The following is a 19,004-nucleotide window of genomic DNA, read 5'->3' as shown; positions in this document are numbered from 1 at the left end:
TGTGGGCAGTGAGCCAGAACAGATGACATTATGAACATACATATCTTGTTTTTGTTGTAGCTGTTGGCGGTGGAGCTCCTGAACGTGCTCCACAGACTGCTGCTGACCCGGGATCCTCCTGCCGTGCAGCTCCAGGTCACTGCTGTCGTACAGGAGACCATCAGGGCTGCACAGGACCATCTGCAGCGACAGAGGAGCAGCAAGGGTCAGGAACTAACACATCCGACAGCCTCGGCCGTGTTTACATCACATGACTTTACACTTAAACACAAAAACCACAGTGTTGTTTCGCTTCATGTGGAAAATAATAACTTAATTTACATAGCACTTATCAAAACAGATTACAAAGTGCTTTACGAAGGCAAACAACAAAAAGAAATTACATATTAGGTAGAACTGAGGTGCTTCTTACTAAAACAAGGGATGTCACGATACCAAAAATTTAATAGTCGATACCAATACTAATGAATTTCCACGGTTCTCAATACCTAATTTGATACCAAGGAACAAAACAAAAACAAGAATACAATTCAGCCACTGTTCATTCAGGCAGCTGCACATATCGCTATCTTACACATGTAGTTGTTGTTCAGTCCTGGTTGGGGTTCTTGTCCTTGCTCTGGCATTTATCAGCAGACTACAGCTCTTAAACGTATTTATGCTGTTTCTGCCATGTCCAGAAAAAGTGCATCTCTGGTACCTACGACACTGTAAAAAAGAAGTTTTGTCACATTTTCAGTTTTTTGGCATTGACTTGCTACTGAAGTATCAGTTCTCGTAACATACCTAACTAAATAAATACAACAAAAAAATGTGTTATGTGTTATGGTATGTATAGGTGTTATGTGGACTCTTCTATTGGATTTTATAAGTTTTGCTGCAGCATTTTGAACTGCTTGAAGTTTGGATTCAGTGAGACGGGAATACAACAAGTTACAGTAGTTTAAACGGGATGTAATGATTGATGTGTCAAGTCTTTTTAGTTGTTTGAGTGATCTAGGTCACTGTTATTCTGTTCAGGCAAAGAGGAAGAGGGCGAGAAAGACTCCCAGACCAGCCTCGGGGAAGGAGGGGACACAGGGGAGCTCGTCCCTGGCAAGTCTCTGGTGTTTGCAGCCATGGAGCTGCTCGTCTTCATCCTGGTCCGTCACTTACCGCAGCTGAACACGCGTGTGAAAGAGTCACCCAGCCATGTGCCAGTCCGGCCTCAGCGACTGCCTGAAGAGAGTGCACGCCTGGTGGCGAACACAGTTTCCATCCTGGCAGAGCTGCCCTCGCTCTGCTCGCCTGCTGGTGAGGCCCGCGGCAAAGTGTAACACACGCACCATGCAAAATATGAAAAAAGACGCATACAAAAGCAAATCTGTGTTGACAGCAAGTCTCTGATCCAAATTTGAAGTTTTACTTAAAACCTTTATAGCCTCCACGGCCTGCATAGCTCAGGTTATGCCAGACCTTTTCAACTGCTTGGCCGTCTGACCCTTTAGCAACCTTAATCAGGCCCTATATCATTTATAAATAATTAAACCTTATCATCATGATTGTTTATGACCTTGTTTATTGGATAATCATTTTATTAGTAGGGTAATTACCCCACTCATTGGTTATGTCTGTTGTTTAAAAGATTTAACTCAGGCTGGTTAAGCAGAGGGAATCTGGGAGATTGAGTTCAAATTCCTGACTTTACATGTCAGATGTCCTTGGCACTTGTATTTTTCAAATCTTGCCCTCCTTTTCATCTGTGCAGGAGGCATGACCATCCTACCTACGGTGCTCTTCCTAATCACGGGGGTGTTGAGGGAAACTGCATTGAAGACCACTGACAACTCCGTGCCTGCGCCAGTGTCAGCTGCCCTGCAGGGCATCAAGACCATCATCACCTCCCCTCTGGCCCGGGTGGAGAGCACGCAGACGCAGTGGACCGGCCTCGTGAGGAGCAGCCTGGCGTCTGTACTTGAGCACTCACAGCCAGGTAAGCAAGTGCGCACCCACATGTGAATCTTGGCTTCTCTGTGGAGGGGGAAATGATGATGTTATGTTTGTTTGTGCATTTCTGTAGATGAGTCCAGGCCTGACATGGATGAGGTCAGTATGTTGACAGCAATCACGCTCTTCCTGCTGTCTGCCAGCAACGAACTTGTTGGAGTAACTGTCCTACAGAAAGGCTGCATGGACCGCTTCCGAAACGCCCTCAACTCCAGTGATCCCTGGGTAAGTACCCACACAAAGACATCTGAAGCATGACAATCCCAACCTGGACAAGGATTGACTGCCCAATCAAAAGGTTTATTAGACTTCCTCAGGGTGTCCAGGGGGATTTAAAAAGTCTAAGATCCAGACTGCCCCTGCAGCTCAGCTGGTAGAACATGTGCCCTGTGTCCTGAGGCCATCGGTCCTCTGCAGCATCTGTGGGTTCAGTCAGCCTGGGGCTCTCTGCTGCGTGTCATCCCCCTCGCCCCTCTTTCCCCCTTTTCTGTCTTCCCCAGGGCTGTCCTATTATAATAAAGGCACAAAAACTCTAAATCACTGGAATAAATGTTGTAGAATGCCCGTTTCATATTAACTAGAGTTCAAACCGGCCGATTAAATTGAGTCATAAGTGTCTGTCAAAAGAAATTATTAATAATCTTGTAGGAGGAGTAGATGTTTATAACAGTTAAATTGAGCAATATGTTAATGGAGGCTGACGGGCAGCCACTGAGGTTAAACTCCAAAATGTGTATTTTCAGAGCAATGGGCTTTTTTTTTTCAGGGTAACAGTCTTAGCTTTACATTGACAGACAAGTGACAGTTATAAACAGCTGATCAACTTAAAGTGGAGGACTCCTCGTCGCTTGTCATTGTCAGTTTACAATGTTGAACATATATTGCACTCCTACAGTGCTCCTGCAGCCTGCCTGAGCTTCCCTGAGTCTGGGGGGGAGGGGGTGCAGGGGGAAATGACTCACTTCAACTTCAGCCTATTTAATAAACAATCTATGGCTCCAACTCGCTATTTGGAAACTCATCGGATCAATAAGGTCCTCATAAAAAAAAATTATGCTTCTAAAACTAATAAGTTAACACTGGTTGTGTTAATGTTACCTCCCATATTAGATATGTGTAAGTGCAACTTCAGTGAAATCTGGCTCGAGCACAGAGCTTTTAGAAGCTAAAGCCTTTTGAAATTAACAAATTTGATTTAGACTGCACCGTGTGCAAGAAAACGTTTACGTTTGGATTTGTGGTTTAATGACCCACTCTGCACTAATAACTTTAACTCCTGCCACCCCGGTAAGCAACATCTGGACAGTGTTTGGATCTACGCCAACATTAAAAGCATACAAGCTCTGGACTTTACACACTGTAGCTAAACATCAGTCATAAAATCATATTCTTATTTTTGCCAGTATGGACATGAAATAGGTTGAATTGTATTTGTGTAGTTGTCTTAAAAAGGTCTTAGCTCCTTAACATGTCAAAAACCTGCAGAAACCCTGCTTTGCTGTGTGATAAGTGACTTTTTTTTTTTGCCACAGGTTCAGGCACGGTGTTACCAGCTGCTGTTATCAGTGTTCCAGCACTCAAGCCGTGCCCTGTCTACGCCGTACATCCACGCACTGGCTCCTCTCATGGTGGAGAAGCTGAAGGCGGTGGAGCGCAGTCGGCCAAAGACCGCTGCCGAGCTGCAGGCGGTGCAGGAGGGCATCAGGGTCCTGGAGAATCTGGTCGGCATGGGTGAAGAGCAGAACCGTAAGTGTGCCTCTGCCTAATGGACCACTGCAGTACCGTATTTGTTCCATTAAAGTGTTTAGCTCCATTAAAGTGGGTCTCTTAAAGTATTTAGCTCAGCGCCTTTGGATGTGTGCTGTCAAAGATCAGAGCATTAAATGCTAAATTTAGAATCCCTGCACTAGTTTACTGTCAGTTTTACTATTGATTCCAGCTTTATGCCATACACTATTATATATTCTATATTATTTATTCATATTTATAAATTTTGTATTGTGTTAGTATTATTCTTCCTCTTGTTTTTATTTCCCTTGTTTTTATCCCCATCATATATATTTATTGGGGGCTTCCCTCTAATCAATTCAATTAGGTGAGAGATACCCAGAGAATCATTTTTGCAAGAGAAGTTGATGGCTCTTTCGTGACATTATTCCTGTGCAAAATCCCAAACAACGCTTGTTCTTTTTTTTTTTTTTTTTACGACATTTAACACCTCAACAATAATAGTAACAACCACAACATCGATAATAATGATAACGACAATGACAATATCAATAATGAGAACAACAAGAATAACAATAATAATTATAACAATAATAATAAGAATAATTATGGCGGCAACATTAACAAAAACGATAGTAATGATAACAACAACAATAATGATTTTATTTATATAGCACATTTAAAGATTAAGCCCAAAGTGCTTCACAGATTAAAGGATTTACAGAACAGAAATTAAAATCAGAGACCCATGTAAGCCCCCCAATACCCCTCTATGTGGTAAATTAGGAACAGATTGCATAATGAAGCAGCACTGAACCTGTACATAAACAGATGGAAGTGCAAGTTCAGAATACAAGAAATGACTTCATATATAAATAAGTAAAATGTGACAAAGAAATAATTTCTTACAGTACAAATCAGATGATGGTTTCATATAAAGCAGATAAAATGGCAATAAAATAACAAATTCTTGATTTTAAAACAAATAAAAGCGCAAAATGTGTAGTCACACAGATGTTTTAGAGATTCTCTCACAGACTTTCAGTGTGGTGTGGACAGTGTGGTGAATTTATCCGCTGAGCCTTTTGATAACCACTGTCCCATATGTCTAGTCCAGGAGTATCAGGCTGGATTTGTTGTCTATTTGTGTTCAGTTCAGTTAAACTGTGTTGAACTGCTCTAATTAGTTTTTTTTCTGTCAGTGATTATCGTTGTCTCATTGTTTTTATGTGTTTAATAGGTGTACAGCTGCTGGCTCTTCTTGTACCAACTCTCATCTCCTACCTTCTGGATGAAAACGCCATCTCCTCTGCACCCCAAGTCTCCAAAGGCCTGCATGATTTTGCCCTTCAGAACTTAATGCGGATTGGTCCCCTCTATCCAGCTGCCTTTAAGATAGTAATTGGCGCGGCACCTGAGCTTAAAGTCCGTCTGGAATCTGCTATTCGGGCCAACCAGGCCAGCAGCAGAGCTAAAGCTGCAGCCAGGCAAGCTCAGCCGACTGTGCAAGCTGCACCCACCATCAAACTCAAGACGAGCTTCTTCTGAACTCTCCAAAAATGCACTGCACTCTCACGAAGCCTAATTTAATGTTGTCCATTTTGTTTTCTGTCATCAGAGCAGTACCACACGTCATGTCTGTATCAACTAAGTGTATTTATTTATTCTCCATCTCATCTTTGTTTTTGACGGATGGGAACTCTTCTTGAAGTCAAGAAGGCAAATGTGTAAATATCATTAAAAAGCCTTTGAATGTTCACTTAAAAAAAAAAGCTCACTTTAAAATCTGTAGGAAATTTTGATTGTGTGAATGTATCATCTTCAGACCTGATGCTCATTTATAAAGGGATACAAGTTACATTTCTATTTTTCAGTAGGTTCTTCTCTCCTGATGTTGTCTGGTTGTCGTCCCTCACAATCCAAAAGTTGACGTGTGTACCGTGCCATTTTTTGCATCACCATGAACACAACAGTTATTTTATCCCTTTAAATTCTAATCATGTTTGTTTCATTGATCTGGTTCAGTGTGCGACCCGAGGATCTGCTGATTGTTACTGATGAGTGTGGATTTTTTTTTTGTTCCTTAAATTAGATTTTGTTGTAAACATTCCTACTACATGCTCTTAAACATAACTTTACTTTTGATCACTGTTTTGATCCCAGAATTAGTTTTTATTAGAATCATTTGAATTAAATGCATTGTGCTTTCAAATTGTTTTTAGGCAGAAATTGTAATTCTCACAGAGACGGTCAGCAGATAAATGGGGGGCGAGTACATTATTAAATGTATGAGCTGCATATCATACAGTCTGTTGTGTTGCTTAGAGCTGATTTTTGATTCATATCTGTCTGCGTGAAAGAGCTACATGAACAGGTGTGCATCAGCTGCAGATGTGTTGGCCCTGTGTAATATTCCACCCTCATTTCTTTGAAATGAGAATAAAGTTGCTTTGACCTCGTGGCGTTGTGCTGTTGCATGTATTTGGTTACACATTTTTTCATAATACTACAGAATAAATACTATGAAAGCCAATTTCAGTCAACGTGATGAAAAAAATAGAAGATGCTGTAAATCATTATAATAAGAAACTTTTCTCAAGATAATGAGTTACCATCTCAAAATATGTTTATTTTTGCGTTTATTTAATGATCCCCATTAGAAGCATCTAGTCTTCCCGAGGTGCTGAACATAGAAATACAACAGACATACAAAAATAAAGTACAGTAAAAATATGAAAACAGTCAGAGGTGTGCTGCAGATTTACACTGAGTGAAATTAACAATGAAGTAATAACAAATACCAGGACAATTGTACTTGAATATAATTATAGAGGGAGTTAAGAAAGCAGAACACTTCTTAGTCACACTGATTCCTCTTCCCATTTTTGTGAGCATCTCAAAGTGATGAGTTGGTATGTAAAAATAATGAGAAACTGTCTCAAAATAATGAGACACCAACTCACTTTTGAGAAGGTTTCTTATTATAATGACTCACAGGATCCTTTTTTTTTTAATCCTTGACATTGGCGGAAATTTAAAAAACGTTTTCATTTGTACAAACTTTGCACCAAGATCATTGCATTACATGGGAACAGGTGAATACAAAACATCACAAAAACAAATATAAAAAAACTAAACAGGCAAACTATTGTACTACTAAAACAGCTAATAAAATATAACAAGAAAGTTAAATAAAATAGGGAAAGCTTGTTGCTTTGTAAATCATGTAAACAGTTTGACTCCAAGGTTTTGCCTTAATAAGATAAGATGTAATTAGGTTTCGAGTTGAAGAATCTTTGGGAAAAGCCATGGTTGAACTGTCCCTTTAACAAATACTATTTTATATATATATATTTATATACACATACACATAGTAGTTACCTTTGTGGTAAAATGACCCTCCGGGGAGTCTGGGTGAGCGAATCGAGCCGGCACGCTGTGGGCGTGGCCGTTGTGACTAACGTCATTCAATGACAGCTAGCTGTCAGAAAGTGAGTTCATTCCCCGGAGCCGAGCAGGCAGACAGAGCGCAGTCAGTCGACAGGTTTTTGCCCTTCCGTTGGTATCTAGCAGCTCGAATCAGCGACACAACGGACAGAGGTTTCCACCGAGCCCGGCCATGGACGAACAGGCGGGGCCCGGCGTGTTCTTCAACAACAATAACAACTCTGTTTTACCCGGCGGAGGGAAAGGACCGCTGCCCGATGGCGACGCTGGGGAGGCGGCTCGAGCGCAGTACAGTATCCCGGGGATCTTGCACTTCCTGCAGCACGAATGGGCCCGTTTCGAAGTGGAGAGAGCACAATGGGAGGTGGAGCGGGCAGAATTACAGGTAAAACCACTAAATTTCATATGTACACGGCCACATATTGGTGGCGGTACCGGGGCTTAGCGCTGCTCCTGTCTTGTAAGTCGCGTTGAGTTTATGTGTTTGATTGTTCTGGTTAGCAGGCTAGCTTGTTAGCATTAGCTCAGTAGCTAAAGCAGCTGCAGCGCCCCCCTGACCCGATGCACGACGACTGTTTGCAACCTCTTTCCTGAGACTTAAACCACTAAACTTTCCTTACGCCTGTAAGAGGAGGAAGACCGTGTTTAAAGTAGGCTTATAGTAAATTAGATCAATTTAAACGACCAACTGATAGCTGCATTTACTATGAGACTACTTAGTGTGTTGTGCTTAAACCTTGCTACCTGCCTTCTTATAGCTAATTGTATAGCACCCCGCCTTGATTTTTATTGCTTTTTACTTCTAAACCCATTAAGAAATGGCATAAAGGAGTGGTAGTGGTTTTCTTAAGTGTTTGATCTCCTAAGATCTGTCAGTGCTGACAGGCAGCACCTAACACTTAAGACACTGTGGAGTCAGTAACATTATGTCTTGTTTATGAATCTTATCATAAGCTAGCTGCCATGTCACTGCCACTCCTCTAAGGGAAAATCAAAAATGAGTGTTGTGTCTGTCTCTGGAAAAGGTCACAGTGCCTCTTAATTGGGCTTACTAATTGGTCCACTCTTTTAAAAGTGTGTATGACCCTTTCCTGATGGCCAAACAACTCAAATATTCAGCTGTTTGTAAGATATATGAAGGCAGTAGGTTTTCCACTGGGGAATCTGACAGACACTGGGAGGTTTAATATTTATTTTGTTTAAACTAGGAGCTAATGCCTTTCAGTTACCCAAGTTCATTCTGAAATCTTTGTTTTGTTCCGATGTCTGGTCAAACTGGAATTTTAACTATCTATCCATTGAGGTTATTTTGTTTTAGAGCTCCAATGATTAATTGATTAGTTGTCAGCTATTAAATTAATTGTCAACTATTGTGATATTCAATTGATTTGAGTACATTTTCAAGAAAAAAAGCAACGTTTTTTTTTCTGATTCCAGTTTCTTAAACGTGAATATGTTGTGGTTTCTAACAAGACATTGAGGACGTCATCTTGGGCCTTGGGAAACAGATGAAACAAATCATATTATTAACACGATAATCAACAGATTTATTGGCAGTGAAAATAATCCGTAGTTGCAGCCCTACTTTGTATAACCTTAATTTTTCTCCATGTTTGCTTGCACTTATGAAAGTATGGAGTGGAGCTGCAAGGTTAAAGGATTAGTTGTCAGCTATTAAATTAATCATCAACTGATTCTAGCTTGTTAAATATGAATACTTCCTAGTGTCTTTACTTCTTTATGACAAACTGAGTATCTTTTGGTTATGGACTAAAGAAGACATTTGAGGATGTCATCTCAGGCTTTGGGAAACACTGACACCATTCACCATTTTCTGACATTTATAGACCAGATAATAAAATGATTAACTGACAGTGAAAATAATCATTAGTTGCAGCCAATGGGATCAACTCCTCATAATTTAAGTATCTGCAGTAGGGAAGCATGACTCTGGACATCATGTGCCAAATTATTCTTTGATCCAGGAATTGAGAAGGCATTGTTGCAACTTGTTACTGTTCAACCTGACTCTCCATGACCAGTGTTTGGAAGAAAATGTTTTCTTCTTTCCATCATTTTGACCTGGTTGTGTGGCCGTCGTTGTTGGACCACAGAGGTGAGCCAACACTGACTTTCAGGGTTTGACAGCCGGCAGCTCCATCGACAGACTGACCTCAGCTAACAAAGAGCCGAGAGGGAGACACTGCATTGTTTTTAGATCGGTGACGTATCCCCTGCTCACTGTAGTAGGGTTTTGACTCATCTGGCCCGTGTATTAAGCTTCCTGTCTGCTGTCATGAAGCAAGCTTATCAGCGAAGCAGCAGCAGCAGCAACTGCGGCAAAGCACAGTGAGGTTGCTAAATGGCTTATACTGGGTGGTTTGTTTGTGGCGGCAAAACAGTGCGCGCTTAATTTGAGTTCTTGTTTTTCTTGCACCTAACAACTCAAATGAGAGGCTGGTTGATGAGCACAATCTGACCTGCAGCAGACACTTAAAACTTCAGGCTTACTCATAATTGTACTCTAATCACTGTGGCACACACAGTACCTTTCTGAATAGATGTTTTCATTCTCTGTTTTGACAGACCGTTTATTTTAATATCTCTGTGACAGTACTGAGTACTGCTATACTGGAGCAATAATGATGACTCAAGTATTGGATGGATATGGTACATGGATGTAACCTTGTTGTGTCCTTGAGGAATGTGTACATATTGTAAACATCTACAGCTCTTTTACCCATAGAGAGTATTATTTTATTAACATTCAATGAAGGTACCGACGTGAGGAAGAAAAGACAGAAAGTCATTTAAATTAATGTAAATTGACAATGAATAATGAAAAATACAAGGTCTTGGAAGATATGATGCCGTACAACATCTGTATGTTAATCCTTCTGCAGCACATTGTTCATAATGTTCATCATCTTGTCCACACACTTGTGTTTAGTGCTGCAACTAATAATTATTCTCAATATCAATTAATCTGTCAATTTTTGTCTTTGTTAGTTGCTTAGTTGTTTGGTGTATGAAATGACAGAAAATGTGGAAAATTAAATAATAAACTTTGTTTGTGTAGCACCTTTCTTACAAGAAATGCAACACAAAGTGCTTTACAACAATGAAATCACATGCATCAAGTGCTTCACCTAAAAAAAGACATAGAATGAACATAAAAACAGAAATATAATGCCTTAATTTATGTAAAATAAAATAAGAAATAAAACCCACATGTAAAGACAAGAACAGAATGCATCCACTTGATGATACCAGAAAAAGTAAGATAAGAAGAGAATGCATAACATAAGATGAAAAATTCAACCCACTGAGGTAATAATCATAATGAAATGAAATAAAAAATAGAGTATATAGTATGTGTAAAATCAAGGAAGATACAGCATTTTAAAATAAGTTAAGCAGTACATAAGTGTGAAGCAAAATAGAGTTGTACCAGCTGCAGACGATCGCAGTGTTCTTGAAGGCAAGTAGGAAACAAGTGAGTTAGAAATGTAACCAGCTTAGTTTAGTTTAATTTTGTTTATTTTGCTCATTTCAGTCACAAAACAGATAGTACACAAATACAAATCATACACATTCCGTGGTTAAACAAGGAGCAGGAGGAAAATAAATCTTACATGACCTGCCCCTTTCTTTGTAATAACATAAGATAACATAAACACAGACAATTACAGTCACTTAAAAGATTCAGCCATACTCAAAAACTATTGACATTCATCTAAACATAAATGTGACTCAGCTCTCTATAGATGTTCTTAATTTTTACGCGCCATTTTAAACCATTATCCAGAGAATTTCAGTTTGGTTCCCTATACTGATAAATGTTGATCAGTGTTTCCCAAAGCCCAGGATGATGTTCTCAGATGTCTTGTTTTGTCCACGGCCTGTCAGTGAGGAGTAAAGAAAGAAGAAAATATTCACATTTGAGAAGCTGAAATAAGAGAATGTGGACACTTATTCTGACTCAAAACAGTGAATCAGTTATCAAATTAGTTGGCAATCAATTTAATAGTTGACAATCAATTGATTAAACATTGCAGCTCTGCTTGTGTTTGATTCAGAATTAAATCGGACATGTTATCTTACGTGTTTTCAGAAGGTTCCTTCAGATGAAATCCCAGTAAGAATGTACACAAAGCGATTTCACAACTCAGTGAATGCTCTCCTCCTCGGATTTTTTTCCTGTCTTGTCGGTTGTGTCGACATTGAATGGGAGACAGTTGAAGCTGTGTGTTACGTCGCTGTCTGGGAGGAAGGCGAACCCCAGGGCTTGTAGGAATGTCGTCCAGCCAGCCTGTTAGGTCATGCTCGAAGAGCCACTCCTCTCCTCTGGAGCAGCACAGAAACTGTACTGTACATGGCCGACTTGTCCTGCTTTCTGCCCAATGCACACAGCCTGCTGTCATTCATGATTAGACTCCGGTTGGCTGGTCATTGATTATCAGTTGATTGACTCAATCAAGCTGATTTGCTTGGTTAGTGATAGGTTACAGCTCTAGTCGTTCTATAGTGTGTTCTTGGTAATAAAATAGACAATTAAATGGTTTATTGTTTAATCTATTAAACATCAAAATAGACCTTGATGATTAGGCATACTTGAATGTTAAAATAGTTGTTGATAGAGCTGGAATAATTAATTGATTAGTTGATTGAAAGAGAACTATTTGCCAGCTAATTTTGATAATTAATTGTTTCATCATTTTTCAAGCAAAAATGTCAAACGTTTGCTGGTTCCAGCTTCTTAGATGTGAGGATTTGCTGCTTTTCTTTGTCATTTATGATAGAAAATAGGGATGGTAATGGTGAATCATTAATTGATTAATTGCTGTTAAGAATTTAACCGATTCAAAATGTATTAATCTAATTAATCAATGGTCCAGAAATGGCAGTGATTGTGCCTTATTTGTCATTTTGTCTGGTGGAGGCATTTGTTCAACAAGGAGACTTAAAATAAGAAGAAAAAAAAATAGAATGATTAATTGATTGTTAGCATTTTTTTCAATTTCTTTTTTTAAGACTTGCCCGGCCAGGCAAGAGAGTTGCTAGAATTACTTGCCTGACATGGTATTTTACCATTTTGCCTGAGGCAATCCTTATTTTTGAGCCCTGTTAACTAAATGACCATTGATTTATTTCCCGTTGAATGTATGAACAGTTACTTCGCTAATCATTTGAGCACTTTATTTTGTCACTGAAACAGGATGATGGGTTAGCCCCGTTTTGTGTGAGTTTCAAGTTAGATTAGTAGCACACACCAGCAGTCAAGTGTGTTTATTTTTAATTAGCAGTGCATACACAGCATGCTGCCACTGACTTTAAAACATTGTTTAGTTGGGCAGGATGATAAATCAGTGTAATCAGTTATCACTGGAACTGCATTGTGTTTATGTTAATGTGCAAATAATTTCAAGAACAAAATGAGTTTTTCATTTGCAGATTTATGATAATTAAGATTTATTTATTTTAAGTAATTGTCTATAGCATTGCCATATTGTGGTATTGATTTAACTAACATCACCCTGCCGTACTGATCAGCGCAGGTCTTTTCCAGGCCTTATGAGTTATAACTGACTGAGGTTGAGTCGAGTTACGCCCTGAACAGGCGAGGCGGTGCTTCATCAGCCCTCCAGTTATGGGGAAATCCCTGTTCCAGAGGGTATCTCCTTGCCAGAAGTATCTGTCAGCACCCAGAATTTGACACCAGGAGAAGGTTGAAGGTGACTCATGGTGTAAGGTGGCTCTGTGTCGGTGCAGATTGAAACGTGGACCCTGGTATCTTCACTGGATAGAAGCGTCTCTTGTATTTCTGAAGGAAAAGCGAGATTATGTGGCTCGTGTTATTCAGTTACTTATCTCCATGTCGGAGAAGACCACAGCGAACGGTGGAGCAGCCTAGAATTAGCCTGCCTCAGTTAGATGACTTATTACTGTGATCTCATGTTTACTTTTACTAATGGTAAAGCCCGAGGCGTATTTAGCTCAATGGTGCGGCAATGAGAATGACTGAACCATGCACAAACGTACACATGCGTATGCAGGGACATTCAGAAATGGGTGTCGCCGTCATTCCTCAGTCAAAACTGCGTCCACCCCCAAGCTGCAGTTATTTTTGTTTGCCCTCTCAGTGAGTGCCTCAGAGTGGGAAAGTACAAAAAAACAGTACACGCTGCCTCACCAAGAATATATGGACTGTTCTCTCAATGGTGTTCCTCTCAGATATTAACGTAGAACCTTCAGGCTCTACAGATGTTCTTTCCGCACCACAAAGAAACATCTACGCCCTCAGTCATGAACTCTTAGAAATAAAGGGTCCAAAAGAGTTCTTCATGTCAGGCTTAGATTGTAGTCAGAACCATGTGCTTCTGAAGAACCCTTTTTTGAAGAAAGGGTTCATTGTAAGACTGTGTGCTCCATTAAGGACCCTTTACATCCAAAAAACCCTTTTGGAAGAAAAGAGTTCTTCAAAGATTGTTGAAATCCTTGAAGAAAGATTTTTGACCCCTAAGAGTTTTATCTAGTACGCTGAGTGGGTTCTACAGAGTCTGTTCTAGATAAAACCTTCGAATACGCAAAGGTTCTTGGTAGAACTCCTGGGGAAGGTTCTTGAAATATAAAAAGGTTCTCTGTCAAACTCCCTGAGTGTTCTAGATAAAACTCTTGGAATATAAAAAGGTTCTCTGTGGAACCTCCTGACAGTGTTCTAGATAAAACCCTTAATATATACAAATGTTCTCAGTAGAACCCCCTGAGTGTGTTCTAGATAAAACCATTAGAATACACAAAGGTTCTTGATTGAACCCTTGGGGTTTGTTCTAGATAAAACCCTTGAAATATTAAAAGGTTCTTGGTAGAATCCCCAGAGTGTGTTCTATATAAAATCCTTAGAATATACAAAGATTCTCAGTAGAACCCCCTGAGTGTGGTCTGTTCTAGATGAAACCCTTAAAATATACAAAAGTTCTTAATAGTACCCCTTGGGTGGGTTCTTATTAGCACTAGAAAATGGAACGGTTCCAGATAGAACCCCGAGAGATGGTTCTGTGTGGAACTGTTACACCACAGAAGAGTTCTCTGTAGAATGGAGGGTTCTGGGTGAAACCTATTACAGATTGCTGTAGGTATAACCCTTTATGTTTGGTTCTTGGTACAAACATTCTGAAAGGGTTCCAGGTGAAACCTTTGTAAAAGGCCCTACCAGGAACCAGAAAGGGTTCTCCAATGGGAGGAGGCTGAAGAACCCTTTAAGGTTTGTGTGTTAAAGACAGATGGTGGTAATATTGAGCAGAAGCAGCACAGAGACAGTCTCTGCAGTATATATGAAATATTCACAGTAAGCTAACGGTGTAAAAGGGTTTGTGTTGTTCCTGATGGAGAGCCTGAAGGGACCCTTGTTTATTAACTAAAGCCTGGTCCTCTGAGCTTTGCTCCACTGTCCCTGTTGGACGCACACCAGAGCTTTTCTCTGTGCTGTAAAGCTGCCTTGTCGGCCTGTTAATTCCCTTCTCCTTCCTCCATTCACACTTACAGCCATCATCTGTGTCTACGTGGGTGTGCAGGACAGCTGCCTGGCTGTGCCACAGAGTTGCTAACCTCCCCCTGTTTTACAGTAAATCTGAGGTGGCTGATCTGTCAGAGTTGTAAAACTGATGTACTCACCAGGTCAAATGGTGAAAATGATGTTGTTGTTTTCCCTGTTTTTGGTGGCACATTAGTGTTTTCCAGCTTTAAAGGAAAAATCTGCAATATATTTACTGTAATAAATCAGTCCGATATGTCAGAGGCTAAGGAAACGTGTTAAAATGAAATACGGACTTCTCTGACATCTTTGGCAGTGTTTTTTTTTTTAATTTTCTTTTTCATATGTTAACCTGTCGTGGCTGGGTACAGCTGGGAACCTTTTCCTCAAAAACATGTCAGTCATACTGTTTTTGTTTACAGTGACTAAGGTTATCAAAATTATCAGTATTTCAATACTTTTTCATATCACATGTTTAAAATAAACTGTAGTCTGGCCTACAATTTGAAGGCTTTTCACCACATAAGCGTCTTTTGTTAAATGATTTTCTCCCACTGCAAATCATCTTAGCTCTGCAGTTTATCTCTACTCTCTTGACTTTGAAGCTGTTGTAAATGTCGTTTTCAACGCGGTTCTGCCAGGGCCGCACCTTCCAGTCACACAACCCATTTGTTAGAGAAAATGCTGATGTTGAAAAATGTAGCCCTTTTAGCCTGCATGCAAGTATGGTGCATGTGCGCCATGAGCCTTATGTAATATTAATGCAGCAACATGGGATGCAGCACCCTCTTCCTCATGATGCCCAACATGCTGCTGCCTTTGTTTGCGCCCTGTGAGGTAGCACTGCAGTGACAACTTGACGTGAGCTGTGTGACGGCAAAGTGTAAACCGAAGCTCAAGTGGCAACTCGTGATGAGATGAAAACAACAAATCTGTGTCTGTGTGAGGGGTTAGGAGAGTAGAGAAGTATTTTTGTCTGCGAGAAAACAGGGAGTGTGAGGATTGTCTGTTGTTTTATGGGTATTGTACTAGACGTGAATGACAGCGTGCATCATTCCAGATAGCAGAACAGAAATGTGTATTAAATCCCAGTTTGAGCAGCTCACTGTCTCACTCTGACCCTCAGAGCAACCCTGACTCCTTGCCGGCAGACATGAGCAGAGTGGATCGATGTGCAGGGTCTCTGTGAGCTCCAGCCATGATCACCAGTCCTCAGTGTTCCACAATTTAACTTGCAGGAGGCGCAGGAGCAGCCAAATGGAGCAGTGGATTAAGCTAAGCAGTTTGTTTGATACCCACACCCGTCAGTCAGTCCAATGATTGGCTAATGCATCTACATACAGTCAGTGTCTGGTCTTCTTACAGATGCTGTCCAAGACTGAACGTGGTTGTGGAAAGAGAATCTGTTTTTGATGAAGGAGCTGAAGAAACAACTGGATGTGAAACTAGAGTTAGCAGTTACTGAAGTTCTTTTAGGAGGCAAAGGGATGATCCATCCAGCTGACCAAAGTGAGAGTGGAATGATGTTTTATACTGTGAGACAGTTTAAATTCGCCTTATATAGTTGCCGTCTCTTTAATATCCCTGGATGTCAATGAGTAGGTCGGATTTATGGCAGTATTGGATTTTTATGAGTTTTGCATTAGTACAGTGATGAACTTTGATTTGTCAGGTATTTTATAGAGAGGTGAAGTTTTTTCGGTTGTGTCCCATAAAATCTTACTCCTTACTGGCTGATGTAAGCTACTGCTATCTCTTTGAGGCTGAGAAGTCCTTCTCCTGTGTATATGATCTAACATTAATGCTAAAAGACTGAGGCTAAAACTAGCTTATATCTCTGCAAACATTGGTCAGATGATAAAATAGGTATATCTACATGATAGATGACGGAAATGCACTCATTAACGTGGGAAAATGAAGCGCAGGGATTAGATTAGTGCAGCAGACCTTGAGACGGTCAACCAGTCAGACCAGCCGGACCGCGATTGCAGAAGAGAGTTGGGATAAGAGCTAAGCTAACCCGGCTTAGACAGAGCCAGACTGAGATGCATGGTCATTGGCCCACTTTGATTCTGCATCAGCCCACATCATCCTCCCCAAATCCCCCACATAACAACTGCGGATGCAGTGGTATCTAACACAAGGTTGGCTGGAGGTAAAGTTACTGCAGCTAGTAAGCCAGTGTTGGACAGCCAGACGTGCTAACGTTTGCAGTTTATGTTAGAGCAGATGAAGACAGAGTTTAATCCATTTCCCACGTGTGCATTTGTGTTTCACATCTTTGAGAGACAGAAAAAAGATGCCACCGTCCAGACTCATGAAACGTCAAGTATCGCTCTTCTCACAGCCTCATGCACACCGCTTCACTGTGTAGAGAAATGCAAAGCTTGACAGGCCTGCAGGTGGGGATAATTTTACAAGACACGAAAATTGCAAGTTGTGGTAGGTTTGTTGCAGTTTAGTTTAGTTTTGTGTGAAATTGCTTAATGAACTACATCTTTCGTCTCGCTCATTGTAATGTAATCTTCATCATCATTTTATCATCCTTGTTGTAGCTTCAGTGGCTAGCATTAGCTTTTGAAGAGAGAAAGTCGCGACATCATTTATCTGAATCTGCCAGAAAACTTTTAATAATTGTAAAGTAAAGTAAAAAGTAAATATAATTTTTTAAAGTGATGTGTACATACATTTTTTTAAATGCTTAGGACTGACAAATGTTTTCTGGGCAAGATTGAGCCTGCCTGAAGTGAGCTGTTGCTGATCTGTGAGAAAGTTTTCTAAGAACAAATAGAAAACGCACTGTTGCAGCCATGTTACAGTAGTCTCCAGCACCTCTGTCTTGCTTCAGTTGTTTTGCTGCCTTTTTTCCTCTTGCTACTAGTGTAATGGCATGTGTGGAATGTACTTGGCTCGTCATCAGGTCAGCCATCATGATGCTCATTGGTTTGTGGTAACTGTGAGAGTAAACCTGGTGTTCTGTGAAAGAAAGGTTGTTTGCATTGTAAATGTGGGATTTGCTGCAGCCCCCCTTTTGCCTTCTTCAGCTGTGACCGCGGACGAAGGGCCAGCAAGTGTGACCATTTTGTTTGTGAGTAAGCCCAGTGGCTGGATGAGTATCCTTCCACTCAATTTCTGTTACAAATGGAGTGAGCTCAGTCTTGCCGCTCGCTGAGATCTACTGGACTTTTCACAGTGTTCACTCTGTCTAGATTAAATGGCCTCATTGTGTTGTGGATGTCTTTGGCGATGACGCAGAACAAGTCTGGGAGAAAAGATGTCTGGAATTCACTTAGAAGATTAAAGGTCTTTAAGAGGATATCATTTGTAGTCATCCCACATTCACTGACTGAAAATTAAGTTGAAAAGAAGATCTAAAATTAGGTGGAATTGTTTTCCTCTTGCTCCTGTTGTCTGTGTAATCCACTGCCAACAATGTAAGGATAAATATCTACTTAAATATCCAACGTAGTAGTTGTCAACTATTAAAAAAATCTCCAACTCAGTTGATAATCGGTTAATTTGTTTGAGCAACATTTTAAGGAGAAAAAGATTTCTCTGATTCCAGTTTTTTAAATGTGAATATTTTCTCGCTTCTTCTTTGAAATTAAACTGAATTTCTTTGGGTTGGTGATGGAATAAGATATTTGAGGATATAATTTTGGGCTGAAGAACATTTTTGATAATGAAAATAAATTGACAAATTAATCAACAATGAAAATAATCATTATTTGCAGCCCTAGCAACTAGAGAAATTAAGAAATAAAACCACTTTCCTGCTCAGATTTAAACTGGTAGTACAGCAACGAGCTTAGACAAACTCAAATGACCTCAACCTAAATGATTCTGAAAAATGTTTAAAACTTACCATAAGTGAATAGAGTTGTAATATATATCTTTTGAATATCTGCTTGTTTGCACAGTTTTATCTCTTAAATGTGTCTCCAATTTTGATGAAGTTGAACTAGAAGCTGATATCCGTCCATTTTTCCTTCTTTTACGAATTTAATTAAGACAAGAAAATTTAGACCCAACTAGGATTGATTGTTTGCCAAAGCCGAAGGTATTGTGACTAACTTTTTTTTTACCTTAGCTGACCAGGATTTACCCAGTGGCTGGTGTTTATTTTCCACCCGAGCTATTTGACTATCTCCTCTGCCTCCTTTTCCTGTCTCTGAAAAGCCCTGCGCTCTAGATGGATGCCCCATGCTACATGTCTCTTACTCAGACAGACTAAGGAGCCCTTATCCAGCAGCCCAATAATGCAGGCAGTGTGAGGCTGGGAATTAAATGCTTCCTGTGTCTTCTTTAT

At 40.2% G+C, this 19,004-nt stretch overlaps 2 protein-coding genes across 4 annotated transcripts in view; both read left to right on the top strand.

Moving 5' to 3' along the window:
- Positions 1-5,572, top strand: part of heatr5b (HEAT repeat containing 5B) — a 30,480-nt gene extending 24,908 nt beyond the window's left edge. For both annotated transcript variants that reach the window (XM_084735471.1, XM_084735470.1), the window contains exons 30-35: positions 61-205; positions 1,021-1,293; positions 1,748-1,972; positions 2,060-2,211; positions 3,519-3,732; positions 4,955-5,572. In XM_084735471.1, the coding sequence (XP_084591597.1) occupies positions 61-205; positions 1,021-1,293; positions 1,748-1,972; positions 2,060-2,211; positions 3,519-3,732; positions 4,955-5,262 (1,317 nt within the window). In that variant the 3' untranslated portion in view covers positions 5,263-5,572. The remainder of the gene's footprint in view (positions 1-60; positions 206-1,020; positions 1,294-1,747; positions 1,973-2,059; positions 2,212-3,518; positions 3,733-4,954) is intronic.
- Positions 5,573-7,199: 1,627 nt separating this feature from the next.
- Positions 7,200-19,004, top strand: part of LOC146315195 (striatin-like) — a 38,928-nt gene continuing 27,123 nt past the window's right edge. The window contains exon 1 of one of the 2 annotated variants that reach the window (XM_084735336.1): positions 7,200-7,546. In XM_084735336.1, the coding sequence (XP_084591462.1) occupies positions 7,334-7,546 (213 nt within the window). In that variant the 5' untranslated portion in view covers positions 7,200-7,333. The remainder of the gene's footprint in view (positions 7,547-19,004) is intronic. The other variant, XM_084735335.1, reaches the window with a different exon arrangement.

The sequence above is a fragment of the Lutjanus erythropterus genome, chromosome 14, assembly GCF_056507025.1.
Source record: "Lutjanus erythropterus isolate fLutEry1 chromosome 14, fLutEry1.hap2, whole genome shotgun sequence".
NCBI lineage: Eukaryota > Metazoa > Chordata > Actinopteri > Lutjaniformes > Lutjanidae > Lutjanus > Lutjanus erythropterus.
This window is presented reverse-complemented; position numbering and strand designations above follow the sequence as displayed.